Source organism: Mesoplodon densirostris, chromosome 12 (assembly GCF_025265405.1).
Source record: "Mesoplodon densirostris isolate mMesDen1 chromosome 12, mMesDen1 primary haplotype, whole genome shotgun sequence".
Lineage (NCBI taxonomy): Eukaryota > Metazoa > Chordata > Mammalia > Artiodactyla > Ziphiidae > Mesoplodon > Mesoplodon densirostris.
The window spans coordinates 73,628,323-73,649,921 of NC_082672.1; the positions used below are offsets into that span (position 1 = coordinate 73,628,323).

General features: G+C 38.7%; 1 protein-coding gene across 1 annotated transcript in view; it reads right to left on the reverse strand.

The window, feature by feature from the left end:
• EYS (eyes shut homolog) overlaps positions 1-21,599 on the reverse strand; it is a 1,591,612-nt gene that overhangs the window by 139,284 nt on the left and 1,430,729 nt on the right. Inside the window, exon 34 of the mRNA XM_060115102.1 lies at positions 1,460-1,632. Coding sequence (XP_059971085.1) covers positions 1,460-1,632 — 173 coding nt within the window. The remainder of the gene's footprint in view (positions 1-1,459; positions 1,633-21,599) is intronic.

A 21,599-nucleotide genomic window follows, 5' to 3' on the forward strand; every position in this document is an offset into this window, starting at 1 on the left:
TTGTAAATCTTCATTTCTTATTTCATATGGTCAGTCATTTTTAAGCAGGAAGCGAAATTGATGAGTTATCCTTTAGTAATCAAATTTATTGCCATCAATTACATTTTCCAATAGCTTTTATCTAAATTGAATGATTATGTCTAGGAAGCATGAGGTTTGTATAGGGAAGGGCAAGACTTCTGTTCCGTCTGTCTACGATGATCATTGCAAAGATAAAGCTCGCGTCTAATGTGGTTCTGCCATGCGCACAGCGGGGCCCCTCTCTCAGCTATGCATCAAGTCTGTTCTCTTAGTTCCCTTTAAAGATGTACGTATCAAAACCGTCAATACTTTTTGGTCACGGATTCTTCTTTATTCTAGTTTCAATTTTCATGCCTGTACCGTCAGGTGTGCGGCCCCAGCTTTTTGATGAGTCAGCACAGTCTGGATGTGTTAGTGTCATTGTGTGTGTTTCCCAGGATGTAGGGTCTGTGCTCACTTTGGGAGACTTAGTCTAAAATTTGGCAATGAATACCACTAGTGTCAAAGGGGTAAACTTTTTTTTTTTTATCTTTATGTTGAAAATGAAGATGAAATAAGTCCAGTCCTGAGTTGATTCAATATTAATACCAAATACTTTTTTTTTTTTTTTTTTGTGATACGCGGGCCTCTCACTGTTGTGGCCTCTCCCGCTGTGGAGCACAGGCTCCGGATGCACAGGCTCAGCGGCCATGGCTCATTGGCCCAGCCGCTCCGCGACATGTGGGATCTTCCTGGACCAGGGCACGAACCCATGTCCCTTGCATTGACAAGCGAACTCTCAACCACTGCGCCACCAGGGAAGCCCAATACCAAATACTTTTAATTATTTCTGAAAATATTTACAGAATTTATTTCTGTATATCAAAGCAAATATTATATTCTTAGGCAATTTGCTTCTTATTTTGTATTATAGCTTCTTGTACATTTTTGTAATAAAGGGTTTCTACATACTGGATTTTCCTAAAGAGAGGAACATGGCTTGTATTTCTGATTTAGTTTCTTGGGATATAATAACCATGCCATGGGTTTTGTTATATTTAAATAAAAACAACTTGTCTACAATACATACATTTGTTAATATTATATCCTCAGTTTGCCAAAATGATGTAAAATAATTTGATTTTATGTATTTTTCTGATTTTCCTTGCTACTCTTTGAGCATTAGAATGCCACGGAGATTTTATTATACAGAGATTTTCCATAGTCTAACCTCAGGGAAAACTTATTACCTCCTTTATAGTTACTCAGTGGGTATAAGAAATACCTGCTCAGTGATCCATCTCATTAATAGATCTTGTCTTGACTGACTTGAAAAGAAGCAAGGAAAGGATTTGATGGATTTGTTCAGTCAGGTACTGTCCTTGATTTCTCTGAGTGACTTTCTCTCCTCTCCACCCCCTTCTACCTGTGCTTATGCCCAATAATGAAAAGCTCTTACCTTCATTGCAGAGGAGACCAGACCTTCCATATGGACAGAGGCAGACAATGTCTGTTCCGGATTTAGGAACACAGGTGGCACCATTTCTACATGGGTTGCTTTCACAAGTTGCAAACTGGCACTGCTTGCCCGAGTATAGCCTTGGACAGTCACAAAACCAAGTTTCACTATCACTGAGAAGGGAAAAGCAATTATAAAACCAATCAGAAAACAAAAAATGATCTTTTACACACACACATACCCACACACACATACCCCCCCCACACACAAATAAAATTAACAATTGTGTCTTGTCTAGTAAGTGGAGTTTTTTCTTCTCTCTTTCTCTTTCTGTGATTTTAAACTTATGAGTATTTTTAGCTGTGTACTTTACATTGAAAGAAGATTAATGGCTTTTTAGATTGTCCAAAGCCATACATTCTATTTTAAGCAGTCTATTTTTATTTTTTATTTAAATCATCTTTTATTTCACCTAAGGTGCCTTTTCAGGGCTTCATTAAATAGGTGTGGTGTTGCCTCAATAAAGTGCTTCAAATATCTACTAGAAAAATCCATTTTAGGCTCCAAGCTCAGAGGAGAATTTCAAGCTGGGGCTAACCTTCTCCACAGAGGACAAGTCCTCCAAGAGACACCGTTCTGGTAATTAGGAAAAAAAAAACACAGTGGGGAGCTGTAATGACTACACAGCTCTCCAGCTTAGACTTTGGCTTGGTGGCCCCAGGCCCAGAGTCACCTGTGAAAGAAAAGCTCAGGAAAAATACTCCCCTCACTTGCTGGGGAAACACTCTCCAGAGGGGAGAGTGACTTAAATCTGTGGTTTCTGCCTTCCCTGCATCTATTCCCCTTTTAAAGTAACAGTAGTTTTAGTTTTCCCTTCCAGACCCCCAGCCCTCAAGAATCTCAGCCCCCTTATTGGGAGGGGCAGACCACCTCTTGGTGTCAATCACAGTGATTATTGCAGGATGGACCCCAGGGCCAAAGTGCTGGTGGCATCTGCCTATCCAGAGGGCTGAGAATAAATAACTAATATGTAGCAATGAAAATATTAGAGACTGGGGGAGACAAATAGATTATTGATGATATTAGTTGGGTATTAGATCCAACCAATACACAACAGTTATATAAGCTAGGTATCGTAACCCCCTTTTAGCTTTTAAGCCAATATGAGTTGTGGTTTTGTCACTTGCAGTAAAATGAAGTCCATTTAATATTGGTGTCCTTTCCTTCCATTTTTTTCCCTTTCTCCTTGTTACCTCAGTCCACCACATACCTTGCCATATATGGATCTAGGTTTTTATCTTTCCTGCTTTCATCTTATCTTCTAAACATGACTGTTAACTCTTAAGGGTAGGTGTCAGGACACCCTGAAAATTAGTAAACTAACATATTTTGTCTTCATGACTCAGACTCCTCCCAATCTGGTTTTAGATTTTACCCACACTATGGAATTATTCTCTTGTCCTTCTCATCTTTCTGGTCTCTCGATAGCTTCTGTACAGCTTTTAATCCCCTTAGTCCAAAATAAATTTGCTCACAGGAAAGTATCATATTCTTTCATACTAATGAATACCCGACTTGGAAATCTGGTGAGGTTTCCCTTTCCTAAAATGTCTATTCTTTATATTATTTATCAACTTTAATGGGGTGAAGCATTATGGAGAAGGTATATATCAGGTAGCTGGTAAAGCTGGCTTTGGTGGGGTGAGGCTTTGAGACCTTTAGATTTTGCCAACACATAGGTGATCCTGTAAGTGATCAGTAATTTACTCATTTTATAACTTTCAGGGCAACTTGCTTAGCAGTTTACAAATAGTAGAAAATCTCATAGGTTTCTAGAGTTGGGAAAAAAATTAAAAATCAATGTCACCACCCTAGACAAACTCTTCTGTTTGGGGGCAACAAAACAAAGTTTTGAGGACTCTTGAGCCAATATTGTGCCTTCTTGCCTGAAGATAGTGGTGAAAGAATAGCCAGACCACCTGGCAGGTACAGAGATGCCTTCTGGTGTGACTTAAAGGTTAATTAGGAGCTTAATGTTGTTTGGGGCTGTGGATAAATCTAATGTAACTTTGCCCCCACCCACTTAACTTGGAGTTAAAAGCTCAGCATTAAGCATATGTTTTCTAGGACAAAGTGTAGGAGTATAACACTCTTGAAAGCTGCATTCTAGATCAAATTTTTCTTTCTATAGTAAAGGAGAACACCACATATATGAAAGTCAAACAAATCTAAATATTGATTGATTTAATATAATCAATCATATAGACTTAACCTAAGATGCTTTTATGTTAAACCAAGGAAAACACTAATTTTAATCATGTTCCATTGATAAATCAAGCCTCATTTCCTTTTTGCTTTCATCAGCTGTTAGGAGAATTTGCTTGTATAAATTCATGAGAAGATGACAATTGTGTGCATTGTACATCAGTAGACAGCTAGAGCAGAGAGTGAACTAAAAATTCTCTAGAAAACAATCTATGAAAGGGGAAAATGCCTTCTCTGGCTAACCAAGGGCAAGGGTCCAAAGCCCTCTGGCCCATCTTGGTATTTCATTACTATGTTATTAGAAAGAGTCAGCTTTAACAAATTGAGATTTTGCCAGATGATGGTACCTGTATACACTTCACTTCAAATTGTACCTTCAAATCCCAAAAGATTTCCTGGAGAGCCAGATACTTCACCAATAGTTTTAATAAAATAGATCTTTGCTACCAGCTCTGTCACACCAGAATCTAAAGGTTACTCTTATTTAGATCTTGCCAAAGATCTCATTCCTAAATCCCAACTTCTTCAAGCCAGCAAGTCAGCTGTTTTTGCTGTCATGTAACTCACTTCAGTGCCTCTCTAGACCCTGAAGCAAATGGCAGTGTCGACCAGGAAAGTGAGTGCCCTGAGGTTGAAGGACCCTATGTAACAGTCGATTTTTGGATAATGATTAAAACAGTGTCACCCTCCTTCACTCAGTTTACTCCAGATGTTGTAATGTTGCTGTGAATTTATTGGGCACTGTTTAATTAGTTATGGAAGAATTATCCACATGGAATATGCAAACCATCTAGAAAACTGCTTTGCAAATCTTCCTCTAAGGAAGCCAGGACAATTTTCTGAATGGAAAGTAGCTTTGGGAGAGAACTTAGATGTTGGGGAAGATTTTACCTGTACTCCAGAATACCGTATTTATTGCCAACTGCTGTCAACCAGTATCTTCTGTCACTGACAGAGCCATGTGCCATGGGATAAATAAGCGTTACTTCTGCTCTTGTTAGGGAGACAACATAAGTGCATATACTAGTCTCTGTAAGACATAGCATGTGTATGTGACAAGAGAATTTAGGCAGTAGCAAGGATTTTAAAGTCTTAGTTCTGTAATGCATGGATTCAGATGTCGGTGGCTTCTAAAAGCTGGCCTGAACTACATAATGTTACCAGTGACTCTCCCGTGAGATATTAAAATGTGCATTCCTGAGCTCCCCTTGCTCTCTGATATTCTGATTTAGGAGATCTGGGGTGAGGTCGAGATTCTGCAGTTAAAAAATGTTATCAGGTGATCCTCTTGTATAGCCTATTTGAGCTTAAACCAGCTCTCCAGAGACTAATTTTCTCTCCAGAGTAAAAGCTTGATGGGCACTAGTTACTACTGTGTTCTTAGCAGGATGCCAGGGCATTACAATTTTCTTTCTTTTTTGGGGCAACATTTTGATTTTTGACTAATGTACATCTGAAAACATGACATTTACCCATCAAAGTACAAAGATTAGAGGGTTTTTATTTTACTAATGCCATATAGGGTCTATTGCACTTATATTTTACACTTGACAACAACATGAAGCAGAAAAAAATTCACTCATTTTAAACGTTAAAAAAACCCCACCCATCTATGTGTATGCAAACATCTGTATATTTTGCACTATAACTGCTACAATGTATTTGATTACAAGTCACAATACAGTCAGCATATCAAATGATTGTCATTGTTTCTATGGTTATTAAAAATTACCTTTAGAAAATTTAGCTGACTAACAAAATCAGAGACGCTGACTTGAAAAGGATGCTCCCTATTTACATAGCACAGCCAGATGCCTGAAAACCTTCTAGAACTAAAAGGACTCCTCATGTATTAACTTAAAAAATAAATAACTCTGCACTCTCTGTATCTCACAGATCATTAGTGGATTTCAAAGCTGACCACCCACAGTGCCAAGAGAGGGAGATTCTCAGCAGGAAAGTGTGCAGGAATGAATCCTTATGAATAATGTCTCTAGACACTTCTGAAAAATAAAATGACTGTTGACAAAAAGAGCCCATCCCTCTTCATAGGCTCTTCTATTTATAGCACACATCACAGTCTTAGGGAAGAATGCAAAAGAGATCCTGAGTAGCTGTGGTTCAAGAGGGACTGCCATTCTGCTTTCAGGAATTTCCCAAACTACAACCACAGAGCAATCCCCCCACCCCCAGAATTTCTTCACATTTTTGAATTCCTTTCAAAGAAGTTTTCAGCTGTGTGTGGAGACTTGCTGTCCCAGCACCACACATAGTTGTTTTGTCTGTCTCTAAGACAAAGCTGCCTAAAAGATGCTATTTCTTGCAACAAGGCATGCCATCATACTGGACATTTTCCATTAACTTTTGCTTTTTAAAAGTAGCCAAACCTGAAAATAATAGAAAAAAATCAAAATGAAAATTATCTTAAGGTGGTCTGGAAAGTGAACTAGGAGAAACATCGCCTGTATAATCTACCCATGAACAGAGAGGCCGGAGAAAATGTCCTTCTGTTTCAGGAGCTTTTTACTTTATATGGAAAGAATTTACTAAAGGCAGAAACAAAGAAGATGGAAAATGATAAGAGCAATAATAAAAGTCACAGACTCACATGTGAAGAAAATATAAAACATACCTAAAAGAGGAATAATTCACAAAAGATGTAAAATATTTTTGTTTCTTCCTGTTCTACGAGCTACAGATTCTATCTCATGGGTATTTTGTGAAGAAAATTTGAATTTATGTTATAATCTCTCTCTTTTTCTCCCTCTTTCCCTCCTTCTCTGTCTTAAAACCATGGTTCATTTTACAAAAGTTCTTCATTGATAAAGAAAAATGATCAGAAATTCCTTCCCAGCAAGAGACATCTTTTCCATTTCTTTTGCTTTGGACCCACTTGTCCTTATGAAATGGAGTTAAAGCCCTGCTTCCAAGGGAGGAGACTCAGAAAATATCAAACCCCAAACAGAGAGCTAACATAGTAAAAGTAGCCATAAGCTAAATAAACTAAATGAGATATGCGTGAAAATGTGCCTAGCACAGTATGTGACACTGATCAGCTATTCATTATGTTTTAGGGAAAAGAGGGCACACAGGTGAAACATAAAATTAATTGAGCCTGAATCAGTTAATGATGGCATAGAAGCTGTAGAATGGAATCTGATACAAAGAGAAGTGGTCTGATTTGACCCAACAATTTGACTCCTAGGCAAAAAGCCAATAAAAATGAAAACATATGTCCAAACAAAAACTCATAATGAATGTTCATTGCATACTCATGATAACCAAAAAGACAAAAACAACCAAATGTCCATCAACTGACAGAAAACAATTTATATGAAATTTGCAGAATAGGGGAATCTATAGAAACAATAGATTAGCGATTGTCTAGGGCTGGGTTGGAGGTGGAAGGATTAGGAGGTAATAGCCTAACAGTACAGGTTTACTTTGTTGGGTGATTTTCAAGTTCTGAAATTGATTGTGGTGATAGTTATACAACTCTGAATATACTAAATATTATTGAATTGTCCACTTTAAATGGGCAAATTATATGTGAATTATATCTTAATAAAGCTGTTACCAAATATAAAAAAAAAGATGCAAAGAAGTAGGGAAAAAAACAATAAAGAGAAATGGGCTGGGAAAGAAGGATATTGATGGGTGAGAAAATAAAATAGTGCATTAGAATGCATCATTTCATACATCCCCCAATTAAAAAAAGTATCTTGGGGTCTTGAGATTAGACTTTGTGTCCAAGAAATGATTTCAGACTAGTTTTCTTACTCTGTGTTCATTGCAAAATTAGCCAGTTTCCAGTCCCGTGCACCATACGGGCATTTGGGGCAGGATTTAATGTAATGTTATCAGTAAATGCAATGCTTATGAAGCTCTGGAGTTCTCAGATAATTTCCCGTAAAGATAATGTGCCTATTTGGAGGCTATTTAAGGCTAGGAGAGTTGGTATAAGCTTTTAAAATGCTATTTTAACTCCTCCTGAAAAGAAACAAAAAATTCTCTTAAAATGTTTAAACCAACAAATTGTTGTTTTACGTGCTCCCCTGACCTCAGCCACGTTCACACACATAAAGTTTCTACTCAGCTATTTCCATAGTGAGTTCAACTGTTGTCGGAAGGTGGAAGCATGGCCTGCAATGTTGATGGTTGTTCTTTTCTAATGTTAAGGACTATTTACAAAATTGCTGTGGGGGAGGATTTATTCCTCACAAACATAAGGAATAGTAAATAACAACTCTAAAGCACACACATTTATGAACACTGAAACTTTTTTTTTTTTTTTTTGCGTTATGCGGGCCTCTCACTGTTGTGGCCTCTCCCGCTGCGGAGCACAGGCTCCGGACGCGCAGGCTCAGCGGCCATGGCTCACGGGCCCAGCCGCTCTGCGGCACGTGGGATCTTCCCGGACTGGGGCACGAACCCGTGTCCCCTGAATCGGCAGGCGGACTCTCAACCACTGCGCCACCAGGGAAGCCCTGAAACATTTTTATGAGCATTGCTACATTGTTGAATCTGTAACAAGAAATGTAATTTTTTTTTTTTTTTTTTTTTTTTTTTTGCAGTTTGTCACTTATTTCAGGTCCCCTTTTTCCTCAAATCTTTATGCTCTAATTTTCGGTTGGGAAAAAAAGCAAGAAATTTAGAGGAGTTCTTCCCTTTTATACTCTTATACTTATGCAGGCTTGCTCTTATACTACAGTTTGCATCTCTGCCACTAGAGCAAGAAGGTGACGTCTGGAACTGTCCCAGATCTCTTTATGCAGAGTCAGTGTCCTGAACCATAGAGACCAGATATTATTGACTGGCAAGATGTTTAGTGTCTATCTCTTGAATGACATGGTATATTAGCTCATAATTCTGAAGGTCATATACAAAGTTGGGCACACAGTTATGAGGAGTTTGCCATTCACTACTGACTCTGTACAAGAGGTCATTTCCTCAGTCCCGAGCCCAGTTCAAGTCTTTGTCTTTTGCAGCTCCCTCGCTGTACTTTCCACATCATCTCCTGCACTTACTTCTCCACGCTTCTCTCCTTTTACCCAGTTGAAGGATTTGGGGCAGGGAAGTAATCATATTATGCTTTAGAATTTTTATTCTAAGGCTGTTACTGTCCCAAACGTTAAGCCCATCTACTGACACTGGGTTGTGGTGAAGGAAAATGCAGCATTTGTTGCAGGGCACCCAGCCTGGCACCAGGCAAGGAGAACGGGCAGCTCATGCTCAAAAGACCCAAATTCCCTGATGGCTTTCAGGGGAGGGTTTTTAAAGGCCAGGTGAAGGAGAGGATTGTGGGGTGTGTGATCCATTTGCATACATCCTTTTGATTGGTTGGTTGTGAGGGAACAGGATGATGTGTTGGGAATCTCGATCATCAGCCTTTTGGTTCCAACCAGTCTGGGGTCTCCGTGCTGGTGGTCAGCAGGCAGTTAATTTCTTCCACCTGGCGGGGGTTTTAGTATCTGCAAAACAGCTCAAGGACATGGCTCAGGATATTATCTATAGCCCTTGAGGAGAAACTAAAGGTTCTGGACTTTGTTTTATGATGAAACTATTATTAATTTGTCTTGTTTGAAAAATTTCCTTTGTTTCTGCATTTTCTCACTTCTCTGATTAACCTTGCTCTTTGGAACTTGGGGAAGGCCTAGGAGGCTAAAGCTTTTCTACAAACAAGATGTGGGGGACATGGAGGTCTGTCCCTGGGAAGGCCCACAATCCTGCTAGGTTTCAGGGCTACAGTGTGGAAAATGTACTGGGGGGACACTGAGGGAAAGAATTTTTCTTCCTCGTTCTGATGTGCTTTCTTCTTCTTACTCCTGCTGGAGGCACCCAGTGGTGCTCACTCCCAGCAAATTTCAGCAGTGCTTCTAAGTATGGTTTTCCAGTGAGTTCTGCTGGCCCTTTGGTGTTGTGGGCAGCACTCTAGTGACTCAGCAGCAGCCCTGTGGGTGGCTTCTCAGGGAGGTCCTCACATCCCAGAGGATGAGTCAGCAGCACCTCTGCCTGGTTTCCTGGAAGCCTCTTTAGCACCCAGTGGGTAGCTTCCTCTCTCATTTCAGGCCTGTGGCACCTTTGTGAACTTTTCTACATCCAGTGGCCACACTCTCTGGAAGGTGGTCTAAATACCCGCCAGTGTGTGTTTGTGTGTATGTGTGTGCTCCAAATTTGTTCCTTCCCTGAGTATTCTTCTTCAGACCTGGAAGAAGGGAGTGGTCACTACATTCACTATACCTAAACTCTTTAATGCACTGTTTACCTTTTAGGAGTTAATACTCTGTTATTTGTTAATAATTCTTCATATTCAACTTTCCTAAGTTACTATATGGCTTCTGTCTCCTGCCAGACCTCGAGTTATACACAGATTAGCCAGTTGTGTAGGTTATTAAAGAAATCCGAGCAGAAGTGTAGATAAACCCAATGGAAGTGGGCATGGAGAGAAATGGCTTGATACATGCTTAGAGGAAAAATATTTAGCTAACCTGATGATTGGTTTCTGGTTTGGGCAATGTCATAGATTTTGATGCCATTCTTGGAATTGAAGTATACAGATTTGGAATATAGAGGGAATATATAATGAGTTCATTTTTACATGTATATTATTTGAAGCATCCATGGATATCCTAGTGAATATGTGATGTAGTGTCAAAATAAACTATATGAATGTAAAAATAATTTGAGTTTTATTAAAATTAAGAGAACCTATGGATTACAATGTTAGTTGGTGTTGAGGGAGAGGCAGCTGAAGGAAAATAAATTTTGACTCAAACACTTAAAGAATTTAAAGTGCTGGATCAGCTACTTACCATGTCAGTGAAATGAGAAAGGTTGCACTAAAGTATTTGTCCATTTTACTTTTGTCATCACTGCATGAAAAGATACCCGTGTGTGTGGGAACATGGTATGGGAAAGTTCTTTTTAAGCTTAAATGGACACATACTTTTTTCTTAGAGAGATACAGTTAACATACATGAAAAAGCTGTTGTTCCCAAGAGCAATTTGGTGAGCTTATTGGGGATAATTGTGAAAGTGAAAGCTATGCCCGTAGGAGAGAACTGACCAGATAGAAAGCATTGCAGCTCCTTTTCACACTACTGTTCTGCAGACAATGGTGATGATGATGATAATTCATTATCAAATGAACCATCTGGGAAGAGTACTAAGAGGACATCAGGAGTAAACAGAGACTGACCCTAGCAAAGTGTCTTTTGTTTGGGGTCATAATATTTCACCTTAGCTTATTGTTATACTGAATGTATGATTAAACATAAAGCGTTCTCACCTTAAACTAAGTCTGAAGTAGAAAGGCTATGGTTCTATTTTAACTGCAGTACTATCTGGAAACTCATTCTATTAGGGTTCAAATTTACATATATTTAGGGCATGATTATAGAGTATTATTTTGTATTAAGTTGATAAAACTGAGATAAAAAGGTCAGAGAACTGAAATCAGCTTTCCTGAAGAAAGAACTACTGATAATAAATCACTGCTTTGCTACCTTTGATATAAGTGTGCTTCTTTTCTTTTTCTTTTTTCCTTTAATCCTGAAAAGGATAATTTGAGTTTTAAATACAAGAGGTTGAAAGTGGCTTCAGGCTTTTTCAATTAAAAGTTTAAGTTTTCAAGTTCTTTGTCCTGGAAAAGACTAAATCTCTTCTTGGAACTGGTTGACACATTAAATGGACTATTTCTTTGAAAACCCTGTACAATGGCCAGCCTTCATCAAAAGGTGCTTCAGCTAGAGGCGAGCTTCTCAGTTCAGTGACCTTACGGACGGTAAAGGGTAGTTTTAAAAGGAATTGATGCCTAGTTAACACTTTTTTTTGGACACTCTATTAGATGTAACAATTTTCTTTTACAGTAAATGGATAAAAAAACAGAACAGTCAACTTTCCTGCTGTTTCAATAGTTTCAATTAGTTTCTCCCCCTCAATTATTCCATCAGGTTGGCTCCATAACATTTTGCTATTTGGGGGGATCATTTTAAGCCCCTTTCCCAGGAGTTTATTATTTTTAAAACAATGATTCACCATAAAATGCATCTCCATCTGCAGGAAGCAATTCCTAAATTGCTTCACTTGACAAATCCAAAACCGCTAGGCTCACTATAGCACAGAAATAGAACTGGTTTGGAAAGGGATTACCTATTGGGTTCAGAAAACCTTCTTCTGACACAGGTTATGGCACGGAGCAGATCTCTGAAAGCTAGAGGCTACTTTTCTTTTTATTTTTTTAGTACAATTTATTTGAAGTTTTGTTTCATTTGTTTGAAATATTTCCTGGTAAAAAAAGTTAGATTTCCTGGTGACTAACATATATGAGTTATTTAGTTGGTGCTAATTCTCCAGTCAGTTCAAACTGAATGACATTTTTCTATGCAACTTAAAATAGATTTGAATAGACACATATTTTAATACTTTTTTCTCAGAATGTATAAATCTTGAATTCAATTCCGAATTCATTTCATTTAAAGTTAATTCCTCCCTCTGCTCCTCCATGGCACATATATGCAAAGTATTAGTCTTCAGTGTGAAGTTATTTCTATTACTCATATAATAGAGTTATATTTTTGGCATAGGTTTTATTTACAGGAAAGTGTACAATGGGTTAGAAAATCTTCATTTATCTTAGTTGTTTTAAGTCTAATCAAAGTAAAATAGAAGCCAAAAAAGCAGGTCAAAGACTTGTTTGCTAGTTTAATCACATGTAGGAAGCTATTGTTCTCCTTGGGACTTTGAGAGGTTGATTATTCTATAGGATTTTAAAAGACAAGGCACAATTTATCTTAATCCTATGTCAGCATGTTCCTGAAACTGATTAGCCTTTCACACTAGAAAGAAGAGACACATTAGAACTTTCAATCGAAAAATCCTGCAGCTACTTTCAACCTCTGATATCTAAAATCAAGTTATCTGTTTTTTTAAAAAGTGAAAAGAACTAGCTAATCTGTAAATTGTTCAGGAGTCATTTGTGATCAAAAAGTATTGTTAGTGACTATCCCAATTCCTTCATGAAACCTCTAGGTATGAAGGTGTATTGTAATACATAAAACAGAACTATTTAAGGGATGCTTTGTTTTTTTTTACAAAAGGTGTCACTCTTCTCCAATAAAAAACTTCATACAAATATTTTTCAGAGCTATCCCATCTGCCAAAAGCAAGGCTGTCACACTGTGTTTGGTTTTGCACTGAAGTTCCTTGAAGACAGTCCATAAGCCTCCTTGAAGGGCAAAAGGACAGGCCTTTTACCCAGTCTGCTGCACCTCAGCCAGAGCTAGTTTGTTTTCATTTTGAATCATTCATTTATTCACTCACTCAACAAATATGAACTCTCTATGCCAGACATTGCTAGGCACTGCGGGGAATAAAATAGATCTTGCCCCACTTTGTATTGAATTTACAATCTGAATGGGGAGACAGGAATTAAGAAATTAAGTATAAATTTACAAATTATATTAAGTGCTAAGAAAGATGATCACAGATGCTTCAGGAGAGGACAGGAGGAGGCTTTTTTTAGATGAGTGATCAGAGGGGAATTTTCAATAAAATTAATAATTAAAGAGAAATATAAAAAATAAGGAATTGGCCTAGGTGAAGAGTGGGGTGTGTTTCAAAGAGTGAACAACATATATGAAGGCCAAGATATGAGCAACAGCCTGACGTATCCCAGGACTCAAAAGCAGCCATTTTTGTCTAGAGTTCAGAATAGGGGAGGGGGTTTGAAGAACCAAGCAGAGGCTAGATCCTACAAGGATGTCTCTGATTTTATATCCAAATATACACAACATTTAACTTAAATATAATTAGTGTGAAGTTTTTCCCCCTCAGTTGAGCAAGGTGATACTCTGTAAAAAAATTCCTGCTGCACATCATAACATAATATTCATCTTTCTTTCTTCAATGGATTCCTTCAGCTAGTAATCAGTCACAACCCTCCCCAGCTTTTAAAGCAATAGCTTCCTCTTATATGTGGAACAAAATTCAACCTTTTTTTTTTTTTTTTTAACCAGAGCTCACAGGTCTGGACATGAACTGGCCCCTCTTCCCTCTGATTCATTGTCCTCCTACTTTAGCCGCCCTGGACATGCCATGTCAAGTCCCCTGGACTCCACTGACTGGAGCAGCTATCCTAGGCAGCTCCCTGGGAGCCCAGGGTCACCGCACTCTGCCAATTTCTCACCACAAGAGTGCAAATCATTTTTGCCTTGGGCTCAGAGGTTCACACAGGCTCCTTCTTGCCCTGGGCAGACGCAGCCTGAAAAAACAGCATTAACACCTCTGGGACAATCTTCAACCAGTGGTGGTTGGAAGGAGTGGAAAAATGCTTCTTCCTTTCACCCTTCAGTTGCCCACTTCTTGGAGAGCTTCTGTGGGCCTCTCAGGAGGCTCCAGCCGAATTGAGCCCCTGTCACCTACAGCAGCGATGCAATAACTTCCCCTTCCCTTGACCTTGCCCTGCTCTGTCTCCTGGCCCCCAGTCCTTCGCTGGCTCCTTGCCATCACTTCTGATAAGTTGCTTGTACCTAAGCCTGTGATACAACCTCTGTTTTGGGGGGAACCCAAACTGTGGTCCTGACTTTGCAAACATTCTGTGTTTGCTCTCCATTTAGGCTCTTTGTGCTCTTCCTGGAACTCTCTTCTTCCTTTGTATAGCTTTACGTGGGTCTTCCCATCATCAAATTTCAGCTGGAATGTTATCCTCTGACAGGAGTCTTTAATCTAATGTTGCCCCCACACTGCTCATTTCTGTTCATTACATTACTCTTAATATGTTTATTACAGCTGATCACTTTTGAAATATTCTTATTTGTTTTCTTATTAATTTAGTTGATTATTTACTGTCTACTGTCTAGAATGTAAGCTCCAGGAGAGCAGAATCCTTACTACACTACGAAGTTGTGTTCTCAGAGCTTAGAACAATGGCTGACATGTAATGATTACCCAATGAATGTGTGTTGAGGAATTTAAAAATAAAATTTTATGCATTTTCAAGGGGAAATAAAATATAAAATGTAATATTTTTCTTTTAAGAACACATGCCTGAAACAATCTCCTAAGTGTTTCTATTGCTTAGGAGAGATATGTAAAACTTGTATCAAGTAAATGAAAAGATCTGAGTTGATCTGAGTTGTGAATACTTGTGTGTATACATATGTGAAGATTCATTGAGGGCACACTTGAGATGCATGTGCTTTGCTGTATGCAGCTTATCTTTAAATATAGATTTTAAAATGTTTTGACCTGGTTTGGTGCTTGGTGAACAAAAATATAAACCACTTCTGCATTATTAAGAATATAAAGGCTACTTTCCTGTCAATTTATTTTCAGATAGTCCATCAAATTCTGATTTTTGAAATCTTAGTAATCAAAGAATACTTTGGGTACATTTTTTACATTTAAACGATCAAATTCACTTTATTAACATAGCAAAAGATCAATCTATACCACATAAATTCCCGGAGAGAAGGAGTCTTTCTTCCATGAGGACATTTTTTAAAAAATAGGACTTTTGGGGCTTCTCTGGTGGTGCCGTGGTTGAGAGGCCACCTGCCGATGCAGGGGACACGGGTTCGTGCCCCAGTCTGGGAGGATCCCACATGCCGTGGAGCGGCTAGGCCCGTGAGCCATGGCCACTGAGCCTGCGCGTCCGGAGCCTGTGCTCCGCAATGGGAGAGGCCACAGCAGTGAGAGGCCTGCATACTGAAAAAAAAAAAAAGGACTTTTGATAGTGGAGAATGCATATTAATTTAAATTACTTTGTCAGCGGTTATGAAAATGATATATCTTAAAGTCCTTAGCGTCGGTCCTATGAGGAAATGCTCTATTGGTTGTGTGGACCACTTCTATTTTTACTAAATTTGTATTTGCCTGTTCTTTCTATGTGTGTCTCATGCTAAATTACATGGCTAAATTAACACCAATTTAAGCGTAGTGTCAAAATGGAAATGTAATATCCTCCAATATCTTAATCACAAATCATATGTTTTATAAATGGCAATTAAGCTTTTTTGTGGTACAGTGGTGATGCGCATATACCACGAGGCACTGAAAGCCTCAGTGTAATTCAGTATCACTAGGGTCGACCTCAATTGCTGGCTGAATAGGCTGATAATTTTGTGGTGTGGATTGAGAGGCTGGATGTTCCCCAATACAAAAATTTCTGCCCATTTTCCTAGAGCTGCTCCATGAAAGTCTACACTCAGTGCTTCATTCTTTTTGGGTGGAGAACTAAACATTCCTCTCATACTTTAAGGACTACTTCTATGCCACCTTCTCAGTGATATCTATGACCAGAAGTCATTCCTATTTCATTGATACATTGATGCCATTCACTTATCCATTCAGACATTCAAGAAGTATTTATGAAGTCTTGACATGTGTCAGGCACAGAGTAGCCTTGAGAATAGAAAGACACATAAGACTTGACTATACCTTAGTTTAGATTATCAGTTTTTAAAATTAGTTTTGCTATAGTAGCTTGTCAAAAATAAAGATCCATAGACTCCACCATGAAGCCTTTGGACGCAGAACTTGTGGGTGTGGGAATTGGGCATGTGTATTAACAAGTTATTAGATGATTATGATACACATCTCTGGTGACCTGGTTTCCACATATTCACAATATTTCTACTGTACAAACCTAACCCACTTTGGGAGTAAGAAGAGAATATTTTGAATGAGTCTGTCCAACTTTTTAAAAATGGAAGCATTGGTTATGGTTGTACACTTTGGGTGGAATATTCTTCTTCCAATGTGAATGATCTATAGTTATATAAATATTTGTCCATCAATAAATGATGACTGACAGTCTTTGCAAAGTGAGCTGTCTTCAAACAAAACATCTTTTATATGGCATGGCTTCAAGACCTAGAAAGAAACTTAAAAGTTAGCATCCTAGGGCTTCCCTGGTGGCGCAGTGGTTGGGAGTCCGCCTGCCGATGCAGGGGACGCAGGTTCGTGCCCCGGTCTGGGAAGATCCCACATGCCATGGAGCGGCTGGGCCCGTGAGCCATGGCCGCTGAGCCTGCGCATCCGGAGCCTGTGCTCTGCAACGGGAGAGGCCACAACAGTAAGAGGCCTGCGTACCGCAAAAAAAAAAAAAAAAAAAAAGTTAGCATCCTAGATTCCTAGTTTCTAGGTAAAAAAGGAAAAGATGCTCCATGTTTCTTGTCATGCCTTGATTTAAGGGACTAAATAATCTATACACTTTTTATTGAATAAAAGAAAACAGCTCTTTATCTACTGGCATGGGTCATACAAGGATCATCTTATGCCTGTTTGATTTCAAAGTGCATTGAATTTTCTTTTGAGTACATTTTACAGGATTAAAACTTGACGTGTTTTAAGTTTGTATTTTAAGATATCTTGTCTACAGAACAAGACCTATTCTCCAGTTTGTATGTTAGATAATATGAAATCAAGTCACAATTGGAAATGCCATAGTCTGTATAGACAAAGCAAAAAGAGAAAAAAAAATATATATATGGTTGCAGTGAAAAAAAATGGTATTACTTTAGGCTAATGTGTTAAATATTTAGAAGATTCCAGAAATAAGTACTGTCATGGAAACTGCAACATACTGCATTTTGAAAATGATAAATTCCTTAGGAATTTGGTAATAAGGTGATAAGAAGATGATGAGGTGTTAAAGAAGTTAGTTTCTGCTATGATTTTTTAAGTCCATTTTATATTTATTGATGGCTTATAAGACTTCAATCTATATACTGACCTTTTATTCTGACTGCTACCTTGTGCCTATCACACAATTTTGGGAGATGAGTATAAATAATGAAAGGTTGAAAGTGCCCTCAAAATGTTATAAAATTGAGGGTTGACATTTTTCAAAAGTGCAAGAGTGAGAGTTTCAAAATGTTGAATATTACCATGGAAGGAAAGTGTGCTTGGGAAAATTAAATCTGAGTGCAGAAAGTGAGGCAACTTTTATATTTGGCAAAAAAGGTTGTTTTCTTACTTTTGGTAATGGAATATAAGTAATCACTTAATTGTTTTATTTTCCTTCAAGTTCAGACATTGGTGGGCAGGTAGGTCAGGACACTGTCTGGCTCATTTATTGCAATAAAATACAAACAGTTGACACAGCAGCAAACTGATGAAACAAGCAAGGGCCTATGAGTGAGACAGCAACTGCAGGTATAAGAACAAATTAGATATTAACATAAGCTTGAAATATGTAAATGCACTACCTTGTTCTAAGGAAATGTTAATACATTTTTATTTATGCTGATTCTTGGGTATAATAAGAATATATCCAGACTATTATGCAGTCCAAACTGAGAGGACCTTAACTAACTAAAATGAGATTAAAAACTATTTTTGTTGGCTTTTGAAAAAAGAACGGGGTGTTGAGTATAAATATTTGAAGATATATCCTATTTAAAATTTAGATAACATCTTTTCCCACAACGTCAGTGATTTCATTTTGCTTCAGTTGTTAATCAAATCAATTAAAATTGTACCAAGCTATTATAATATGAATTGTATTATCATATTCATTATTGAACGATATAAGAGAAAATGGAGGCATAATCATTGAATCAGTAGTTTGGATTTTGGAGTCATAAAAATTCATTTAATACGTGTTTTATCTTAGAGATGAAGGAAATGAGAACTATGAAGTTTTCACAGCTTGTTAGCATCAGAGTTGGAACCAGAAACGAAAGCCTCTATAAATAAAAGCAATAACTTTAGGACATAGTTGGTTAACCTGTCCTAATCATTCTATGAATCTCCATCCTGTCTGAATGACCTTAAACAATAATGTTGGTATTTACCTATTCTGATTTTAATTCTATTCTGCTCTCAGTCTCCCTGGCATCTTTCAGTAAGATGCATCTACCAACCAACCCGTCACCTACAAGGTAAAATCTAGTCTGTCTGCTTGCCCTACGCACTTCTCAACCTCCAACTCTGCTACCTTGAACCAGACCCTTAATTTACCATCAGTGACAGATTCAACCTGGGCAGTTCCTTGGACCTACCCCCACCTTTGCACCTTTAAAAAAATTAATTTAATTAATTTTTTTATACAGCAGGTTCTTATTAGTTATCTATTTTATACATATTAGTGAATATATGTCAATTCCAATCTCCCAGTTCATCCCTCCATCCCCGCCTCGCCCCCACCTCTGCACCTTTTCTACTGAGCTCTTTCCTTTGCTTAGTTTTCCCTTCCCCTAAACCCTCCTCTTTTTTTTTTTTTTTCTTTTTGCGGTACATGGGCCTCTCACTGTTGTGGCCTCTCCCATTGTGGAGCATAGGCTCCGGACGTTCAGGCTCAGTGGCCATGGCTCACGGGCCCAGCCGCTCCGCAGCAGGTGGGATCTTCCCGGACCGGGGCATGAACCCATGTCCCCTGCATCTGCAGGTGGACTCTCAACCACTGCGCCACCAGGGAAGCCCAACCCTCCTCTTCTTGACATGAGTAATTCTGATTTAGGTTTCAAGGATGAGATCAGCTTTTCCCTCCAGAGAAAACTGTTCCATAAGCTTGACAGGCCTTCTGTTTGGAAAGGCTGTCTCTTCAATGCAGTCTTTCAGCTCCCACGGGACTGTATAAAAATGGGCCCTGGGCCTGGAACACCTCCTTTCCTAGAGGTAAAGAGCTCACATAGCCTGTGCTGGGCACATCACCTCCTGGGAAAATGTTTTTCTCTGTTTCATGCTTAATGACTGCTCTTTTGTTCTGTTGAAGTGTGTGTCAAGGACCCATAGGCATGTATTTCAGATGTTGTGGGGAGGAGTTGGATCCTGCTGCAGAAGCACAGGAGAGTTTTGTAGGCCAGTTGCCCTGCATCAGCTGCCGGGGTGGGAGGAGAGGGACTTGGTCCACGAGAGGAGGATGTTCACCATGGGAACTGATTTTGTTCTGTCTCTTCTATGGAGGAGAGTAAGGAAAGAGCAAGTAAAGCCCTATTCCATCCAACACAAGGACTGTTGTGTTGTCCTTGGCAACTCCAATATGAGATGCCACGGGTAGAAGTGTGTAGAGTCCTCTGTGGGATTTGTAGCTGGTGTACCATGTTCTGCTCCCCTGGGACGGGTACTCGGTGTAAGGCGTTCTGCTCTAAACTTCCATGAACTTGGGGTAACCGTGTCTCTCTCTTACCTCAAAGCCTTTGGTGCATATTTCTATGTTAGTCTTCATCACATTACTGGGATGTGTGTCTGTTGGTCCAACTCCAGTGTAAAATACTTGAAAGATCATGTACGCTGGATTGGAACAGCTGCCTTCCCTTATCTGTTAAACTGTCTTCATATTTTCATAACTCTAACCATTTCCTACTTGATTATGAACCCTAAGTCTATATGTCTATTCTGGATCTTTCTTGTGAGTACCAAGGTTTTATTACAACTGTACCTTCTAAGCAGTTCTTCTGTCATTATATGTATCACAGTGTGTTGAATCATTTGTCTGTAGGTCAGGCCTCCCAATATCAAATACTGCATCTTAAATCATTTTGTATACCTAATTCTTATGTACTAAGTAATTATTAAGTGCTAAAAGTGTTTGCTTAGTTATTTTTCTCATACTTTATCTTTTAAAGCAATTTTAGGTTCAGTGGAAAATCGAGTGGGCAGTAAAAAGAATTCCCATGTACCCCCTGCCTCTACACTTGCACAGCCTTCCCTGTGATCAACATCCCACACCAGAGTGGGACATTTGTTATAATTAATAAACCTTCACTGACACATCATTATTACCTAAAGTGCATAGTTTATAATAGTGTTCACTCTTGGTGTTATACACTTTATGGTTTTGACAAATGTATAGTAACATATATTTACCATTACTGTATCATACAGAATAGTTTTGCTGCCCTAAGAATCCTCTGTGTTCCACCTCTTCATCTCTCTTCCTGAATTCCTGTTATTAGAATGTCATATTTTTGAAATCTTACAGTGTGTAGCCCTCTCAAATTGCTTCTTTTACTTAGTAATACACATTTATTTTCTCTATGTCTTTTCATGGCTTGATAACACGTTTCCTTTTAGCAGTAAATAATATTTAATTGTTTGGATGGACAAATTTATTTATCCATTCATCTGCTGAAGGTCATTTTGATTTGACAATCATGAATAAATCTGCTATGCTTGATTATTTTTCATAATGTAAAAAAAAGTGTCTTTGCAGATATAATTAAGTATCTTGAGATAAAGAGATTATATCTTGGATTATATGGGTGGGCCCAAAATGTCATTACAATTATCCTTATAAAAGAGAGGCAGAGAGAGAGAACTGCCTCAGACAGGAGAGGAGAAGGCCATGTATCCATAGCAGTAGAGACTGGGGTGATGCACACAGCCGAGGAACGTCGGAAGCTGGAAGACACCAGACACAGATTGTCTTCTACAGCTTCCAGAGGGAGTGTGGCTAGGAGCTGTCCTTGATTCCAGCCCAGTGGTCCAGATTTTGGACTTCTAGCTTCCAGAACTGTGAGAAAATAAATTTCTGTTGTTTTATGTCACTAAGTTCATTGTGATTTGTTGCAGCACTCAGAGGAGATGAATATAAGGTCTTACCCTGTTTCTGCACTCGGTCATATGGTGCAGGTAAAAAGACAAATAAGGCACTGGCCTTGACCGTGAAAAGTGAGAGTGGGGTCTGTAGGATAGGCAGGCTGTGACGTGAAGGACTATGTGGGAAGCAAGGTGTTTTCATTTCCCAGAGACAATAAGAATCTAGTAGACTGTTAAAGTAGGGGAGTGACACCATCACCTTTTTCCTTGAGGGAGATGGAGAGCCTGGAATTAAGGACACTAACTAATGAGATTGTTACTCTGATAAGAGTTTGAACTGCACCAAAGAGGAGAGGTTTGAATTTAAGAGATTTTTCTGAAGTGGTATTGG